Source organism: Pundamilia nyererei, unplaced genomic scaffold (assembly GCF_000239375.1).
Source record: "Pundamilia nyererei isolate P.nyererei 1_Seehausen unplaced genomic scaffold, PunNye1.0 scaffold00361, whole genome shotgun sequence".
In the NCBI taxonomy this organism is placed as follows: domain Eukaryota; kingdom Metazoa; phylum Chordata; class Actinopteri; order Cichliformes; family Cichlidae; genus Pundamilia; species Pundamilia nyererei.
The window spans coordinates 191,961-199,730 of record NW_005187762.1 but is presented as its reverse complement, the minus strand read 5'-3'; the positions used below and the strand labels follow the sequence as shown (position 1 = coordinate 199,730).

The window sequence follows — 7,770 nt, the reverse complement described above, 5'->3', positions numbered from 1 at the left end:
TGCACCTGTCTGCACCTGTCTGCACCTGTGCGTCATCGCTGTGTAACTAAGCCTGAACCAAACAGTCCTTCAGAGACAAAGCATGTTCAGACAGCCCTGATTACACAGCTGCCAAGTGTAGGGAATATAAATATATGTGTGAGAGGTGTAATCTTGATCATTTGGAGGGTGCTGACGCTCTTTTTGTTGCAGAGAAAGGAGAAGGCAGGACGTTACTTTTGCTTGAAGCTGGTGTTTTCTGTCCTGGCAGGTGTTGAAGAAGCAGGGTTATGACGCAGCCTGTGACATCTGGAGTCTCGGAGTCCTGCTCTACACGATGCTAACAGGGTAACAGAGACTTTACTCTTCGCTTCTAAGAAACTTAATTTAACAAAAGAAACTTCTTCCTTTTTCTTTACCTGACATCAGTTTGTCAAAGATGCTTCTTTGTTACAAAAAGTAAAAGAAAGGCCAACAATGATGGTTCATGGTCATCAGGTGGTTTGCTAACCACAGCTGGTTGATGGTGAGCTGGTGGTATTTCCTGATGAGCCGCGGTCTGAAAGGACTCACTGAGAAGGCAAAATGAAATTCCTTATGAAACAAATGTCGTCAAGGCAACGAGTGATGATCTCACATTGAAATAATTGATGTGTTTACACTGTCTGTGTGAAGTTAATGCCTGTTCTTTCATAGTTTTGGTGCCTGTTTGCAGGTCTTACACTTCCTGCATATCAGCCCCTTTGCTCTGTCCTTCCAGTTTCACTCCATTTGCTAACGGTCCAGAGGACACCCCGGAGGAAATTTTGGCTCGGATCGGCAGCGGGAAGTTCTCTCTCAGCGGAGGATACTGGAACTCTGTCTCAACTGAAGCTAAGGTGAGGCCTGTTTCCTAACAAACACACAGAAAAGTAGCTCCGATTGAAGTGAGCCGCTCACCGTCTCTCTGTGATCGCCACGGTGACCCTGAGTTCAGTTGTAACCTCTGACCCTTTAGGACCTGGTGTCTAAGATGCTGCACGTCGACCCCCACCAGCGGCTGACAGCGGGGCAGGTCCTCAGACACCCGTGGGTGACGCACAGAGACCAGCTACCCAAATACACCCTCAACAGACAGGACGCACCACTCCTCGTCAAGGTAACCATCCATCCATCCATCCATCTCCATCATCCGTCAGTGGTTGATTGATTAATCGATTTGTATTCTGGCTCCTCCTACAGGGTGCGATGGCGGCCACCTACTCTGCCCTTAACAGGAATGTCCCCCCGGTCCTAGAGCCTGTGGGCTGCTCCACTCTGGCCCAGCGGCGGGGGTTGAAGAAGATCACTTCCACCGCTCTGTGACCTCCTCTTTCTCCTCCGCCTCCTTCTTTTCTTCCTCCTCCCGTCAACTCTGACCTCGATCTGACCTCCGCCGGACCTTCCCTCTCCCTCACTTCGGTCCGGTGGGACAGACTACTGATGGACCTGGGAACCGCTAACGCCAAATAGGAGCACAGAGGCCGCCCCCCTCCCTCCTCGATCTCTCCCTCACCTCTACGGGCTCTTCTGATTGGATCTCTTCTGCTGTCTTACCGTAGAGTCTCAGCTTTAGCATCACTGTTCAGCAGCCGGACTCAGCTGTCGAGAAAACCTTAAAGGGCGAGCCCTACGTTTCTCTTTTTGCTTTGGACAATCAGCGCTAGCTCGCAGGCCCAGAGGGCGAGTGCGCGTCAGGAAGATAAAAGTACTGTATTTATTTACTCCAGACGGGGGAAATCATAGGAACAAAGTAATGTAAGGTATGCATTTAAAGAGCTAGAGTCTTTGTTATCATACTGTGGTCATGGTTCTGCGTAGCTGTAGATCCTGCATCTAAGCCTCAAGTAGCCTGAGAGACGACGGCGTCTGCAGAAAAGGACAGACGGTGGGACATTCAGCCCGACGGGCGGAGCAGCCTCAGCCTCAAAATGGTTTTAAAATCCAAAAAGCTAAAGCAGCGTGTTGGGGTCACTGAAGGTCAAAAATTACAGAGCAAAAGTCTTTTTAGCTTAAAGTCCTAAATTTATGAGTAGAAAATGACAAAATTAAGAGAAATGAAACAGCAAATGTTGATGGGAAGAATTCCAGTTTTACCTGAAAAAGAGTTTTGCAAATTTATTAGAAAAATAAATAAATAATTTTATGAGGGAAGAAAATGTGAAGATTAGTAAGAAAAAATGGCAAATTTACCAGAAAAAAAGAAAACACCTCTCCAGTTAATCTGAAAAAATTCCACATTTTGAAAAACAAAGATTTCATTAATAAATCTTCACTTTTATTGGCTCCGTGTGGCCCCAGACGAAAACATAACGCATATCCATGCTCTGCAATCACGTCACACAGTGGCACAAACACTGTTCTCATAAATTTGCCTTTTCTGTAAGAAAAGTGGATGAAATCGATTTTATTTAACCTTCAGTAACCTGCTGCAGCCGTCTGCAGCCTGTGTTGTTGTTGTTTCCAGTATTTTATCTTTAATGTGCAACAACAAAGCAAAGAACAAACATCTGAGCCGTGTTCTAGTCCAGAGTGTTTGACGGTGGGCTCGTTTGATCATCCGGTCAGCAAACGTAACGACACCTCCGGATGTTTTTTCTTACTGCCAATAAATCCCATGATAAGATACTAGAATCAGTTTGTTGGGATTTGTTGACAGCAAGAAAAACATGATCTGATTTATTCTTTGAACAAACAGAGATCCAGGAAATCACGGGAGAGTGATGCAAGTGTGGAAACAACACTTGCAGCAGAAAGAGCCACTCTGTCTTTGTAACAGTATTTTTTTTGTCCAGCATCAATTTTAAGCTGCACATGTTGAGCTTTTGCTGCCCCCTGGTGGCCACGGGAGGGCTGTGCTTCTGAAACACTCCTCCCAGAGTAGTTTGTCATCAGTATAACGTCTCCTGGACACTCTGGTCTGATATTTAACACTATTGTCCTGTTCTTTTACTCTTTAATCTGGTTTTTAAAGATCTTAATGTGATGAAGGGCGGTGCTCCCTCCTCCTCCTCAGGAGACTGGAGGCAAAGCTTGAGCCTATCAGCAGCTGGGATTTCAAATTTTAGCACTAAAGCTTAAATAAAAATGTAAAATATCCAAATAATGAACTTTATCTGAGCGTGATCAGAGAGCTGCTGATAAAACATCAGTAAAGTCAGTGTTTGTGCAGCAGGGCCGAGCACCTCTGCTTTAAAGCTCCTCTCTGGCTTCTCTTGTGCAGTTTTAGGATGTGCCAGTAAATTTAAAGCAGAAGAAGAGGCCACAGAAGCAGCTTTAACTCTGAGTTTTCTCCTTCTTCCTTCACAAACACAAACTAAAATGATGTGTTGCCTGCCTGTAAATGAGGCTGACAGGGGGAAAAGGCGTTTCTCGCCTCCACCGATGGTCACGCGACGTCTGTATGAGCCGGCTGATCTCCTCCTTACGTGCAGCAGAACTGTAAATACAGAACATGTCGAGCAACTCAGGTTTCTATGAATCAAGACAATGCATTTTTATACGTCCACGAGGAGGGGGTGTACATACAAATATTAAAAACAAAGCACAGAAGTGTGAGTGGAAGAAGGCGAGCGAGGCACAGAGAGGTGTTTATCAGACCTGATATGGAAACTCCAAAACCTGAATCCTTGTTTTCATCTTTGCTGATGTTTATTTTATGATTTAGAAGTCTTACATTTACTTTTCGACGTGTTCTTCTGGAGTCAAACTCTTCTGTCTCGACTGCTGTGGCGCTGTTTCTGCCAGGTGAGCTGGCGTCTGGTGCGTTTCCTGTTTTGTGTCAGCGAACCCTTTAAAAATCTGACAAAAAAAACACTTTTAAAAACATTCCAGCAGGAGTCGAAACTGCCGGCAAACCACGTTGGGCGTGCAGTCGGAGGTCCAGTGGTGGAGAAATCAGTGCAAGGGTCAGTTCACTGAAACTTGTGGACGATCTTTGTGAAAAGAATCAGTTCCAGCCACTAAAATACAAACATGTCCATCTTTTCTACTTTTAATATCTCGTTAAACTGAAGGTCTTTGGGGTTAGGCCCTAATGAAACACTTCCAAGAACAAATATCTGATTGATTGTGTCAATGTTGGACTTCAAGTCCTTCATCATCATCACAGCTGATTTTACATCCTGGATCGATACGAGCACCGACGTCGCTGCCAGACGTTGTTACGGCCTGTTAAACTCCTCCGAAGCTTCCTCGTGTCCGCAGTGGTCGGCATTCAGGGCCGTTACGCTCCGCCCTCTCTGCGTGCGCCTCTGCTGCAAACAAGCGAGCGTCACATAAAGCAAAAAGCGCCGGACTCAGACTGTGCGAGCTCGTTTTCCACCAGCAGAAGAAAAACAAAAATCATGTTTAAGTCGCTTAATGGTGTAAATCATTTATGTTCAGATTGAGGCTCCAAGTAAAAAATTCTAAATTATAAGAAAAAGTCCAGTTTTAAAGTAGAAACTGGAAATGTAGAAGTAAACTGTCCCTAATGAAGTTTTTACATCAAAATGCTGGAAAGTGACATTAAAAAGCTTTTAAACAGCAGAGTCACGTGTTAAAGATGAAACTATGATATAAGGAGTCCAGATTTTATACAAAATAACAGTGAGACAAAGTTTCAACATAACAGTTTAGAGATGAAAATGTGAAATATTAAAAGGTAAAGTCAGATTTTTGAAAAACAAAACACATTCCCAAAAAACTAATCAAATTATAAGAGAAGTTGTTTTTAAAATACACATCTGTATTCATCGTACATTAAAAAGTCATTTTTCATTAAAAAGCTTATTTTACACTCGAACACAAATCTTTGAAATGAACTCTTCATCTCTGTTATGACATTTTAAGACTTTTATCTCTGAATTAATTTGATATTTTTAACTCAGTGAGACATTTTTTACTCCGTCGGGAACCTTTTTTGAAATCGTGGCCGGTCTTTGTTCATCGTTTCCTGGTGGAGATGATCTTCCACAGCCACTGAGCTTCTTGCTTCTGCGGGTCAATGATTAGAAACTGCTTCCGCTCTGTGCTCGTCTGGGTGTCTGTGAGAAAAAGGAATAAAATGCAGATTTTCTTTATGTTTTATATATAATTATTGAATATATATATATGTAAGTGTTGATCTCTTCCTCGTCTATCCATGTACAGCTCTGGGATGATGAAACATGAAACGCTGATTTTGTTTTCCCCCTTTATGACCAGAGGCATAGCTTTCTTTCTTCTCTCTTCATCCTCGCTCCTCTTCCTCTCCTTCTCTGATTTGATCCTGTCGGAGACGCAGTCAGCCCTGCTGCTACGCCAGCTCTCAGTTTTTGTACCTGCGGCGAGAGCTGGACTTTCTATTAAAAACAATAAAAACAATAATCAGTCAAAGAGTGTCGTGCTTTGATCTCCCTGAAGCTGTTACCTCATTCCTTTCTAAAAAAAAAAAAGGTCTCACTTTCACGTTGTTACAACTGACACCAGAGACTCTGGACACTTGACTTTAAATGTGAAAGCATAATAACCTAAAAATGATACTGCAGAGCAGGAAGTGGCATCCTGCATCCACACACAGCTGACAGCTAATCCCTGGGAACACATTTGAATGGCCATAAAATCAGTGTGATTTTTACTTTGGCACAGCAAAAAGCGCCTGTTAGTTTGTTGCAGAGCTGGAATGTAAATGTGCCTTTGAAGCCGCTGGGTCAGCTCCTGTTGGTTCAATGTGCTGCAGGATAATAATAGTGCACGTTTGAGGAACGTTTTTACTTTATTTAACACAATTCAGGGGACTACATGCTGGACTTAGAGGGCAGAAGCAAAGTATGGCTCTGATGCTGATTCCAGTGTGTGTGCTGTCGATACCGTGGATGTCCGGATCGTTCTGCACAGCTCACAGCTCAAAGACTTTGGAGAGCTTCAGATGGAGTGGACTGAGGACGACATCGCCACCATGCACAGCTGTCGCAGTCCTGATGTCAAACCGCTCATGAGCCAAGAACTCAACTGTTGCTCGGAGGTCCACAGTCCTGTCTTCAGATGAAAGTGAATTTTGCGTATCATTAGTAAGATGAAGCTCCCAGTGCAGGGATGTCAAACTTGTAACACTGTGAGGCCAACCTGTGAAACTCTTCTTTCTGTGAGTCTTTATCTTAACATAAGACGTCCAGTCTCAGCAGCACGCATCAGTTTCTCTGCACGGTGAACAAATCTGTCAGCACGACTCTTTGGGATTAAACTGTAAGAAATGCATGTTTAAAATAGAATAAAAATCTGGTGCTCGGACTCTAAGTATAGTACTGTAGTTATAAAACAGGAAGTATTTGTTAACAAGGGTTTGTTATTATTTGTTTTAACTTATTTTAAACTGAAATTTCTTTAGTAGAAAGTGAAAAAATTGAACTTTTATGTCATTTTATTGTTTATCTGCTACTAAATTACTATGTGTAGTAAGCATGGCCATGGGGGAAGTGTTAAAATAAGCTTACACACTACATTTGAAACTCCAAAACTTTACACCATCCTTCACATTTTCCAAAGCTGTCCACTGGGCTCTACCAGGGTCTTTACCAGGCTGATTCTGGCCCCTGGGCCTTATGTTTGACACCCCTTATCTGGAGCCTGGAAGAGGAAAGGAGAAGCCAAGGTGCCTGAAGTCCAGTGTGAGGTTTCGATGGTGCTGATGGTGCTGATGGTGGCAGATCAACGGGTCCGTAGTTAAAGCAGCAGCCGCCTGCAGATGTCAGAGCTGCTGCCCACAGAACAAAACGATACCAGATCAACATCTCCATCACCTCAGATTACATTAATAACTACACCATGTTTAAATCAATCCCCCTGCCTGCTCACACTGTGCTCACACTGTGCTAAGCTGAGAGTCCCTCCTCATGTTTCATGTTATTAGTCCGAGTTTGGAGGATTGTTATTAAATATTCATGTTTGAGGTATTAAATTGGCAGAAAGAAAGAGGAGGAGGAGCAGCTCCACGGGGGGAGAAGTGAAAGTGAAAGTGCTGGACTCCATTTTGGAGCCGACAGAGGAGCAGAAGGAGCGAAGCAGGGTGATCTCAGCATAATGATCATTATTCTGCTGTCAGGGTGTCTCCGTGGGTGAAGCAGGGAAACAAAGACGGAGCTTTTCATCAGGCGGAGGATTCAAAAAGCTGTTTCACTCCCGAACCTGACACGTGTCCGTCTTTCACTCTCAGACTGAGGGAACATGAGTGATTTGGCGGAAGAAGAGGACCGAAGCTGCCGGCCTCTGAAGAGAAACCACCCCAGACCCGGAGCCTGGGATCTAAAGTAAGACCCGGTTTTCGCCCAATGCTCATGCTGCTGCACCCGGGAGGGGCATTGACGTCGACTTCAACAGCAGGAAATTAACTTTGCACAAAATTATTTTCTGCCTCTTTTTTGCCATATTTTTCAATTAACCTAAATTTGACATCATATTTAAACTGGAAATTCTGTGTTATGTGTGCCACCCCGATATTTTTAGTTGCCCCCATATGGCCACAAGTATGAAAAACATTCTGGTTGCATCCCTTTAATTCAGGCTCACACGAAAGGTGGTGTTTGCCATCATTTCCCCCAGAGTGGATCGACTGACTGCCCGCTCAGAGACATTACCAGAGGATTATATAAGAGCAGAAACCAGCACGGATGCTGAATATCAGCCAAGAGAGAAATGCTGCCCCGCTGCTCTGCGCTGTCCTTAATGTAACATCTGCATGTTAGAGTCCTTTGAACTTTACACTGCGGCTCAGCCTTAAACTTGATCCATTAACATTAACTCAGGTCCAAGTAG

General features: G+C 43.9%; 1 protein-coding gene across 4 annotated transcripts in view; it reads left to right on the top strand.

Annotated features, from left to right (window-relative positions):
* rps6ka3b (ribosomal protein S6 kinase, polypeptide 3b) overlaps window positions 1–2,166 on the top strand; it is a 37,161-nt gene extending 34,995 nt beyond the window's left edge. For all 4 annotated transcript variants that reach the window (XM_013915772.1, XM_005752452.2, XM_013915770.1 and 1 more), the window contains exons 18-21: window positions 251–327; window positions 740–857; window positions 977–1,117; window positions 1,201–2,166. In XM_013915772.1, the coding sequence (XP_013771226.1) occupies window positions 251–327; window positions 740–857; window positions 977–1,117; window positions 1,201–1,323 (459 nt within the window). In that variant the 3' untranslated portion in view covers window positions 1,324–2,166. The remainder of the gene's footprint in view (window positions 1–250; window positions 328–739; window positions 858–976; window positions 1,118–1,200) is intronic.
* Window positions 2,167–7,770: the final 5,604 nt, after the last annotated feature.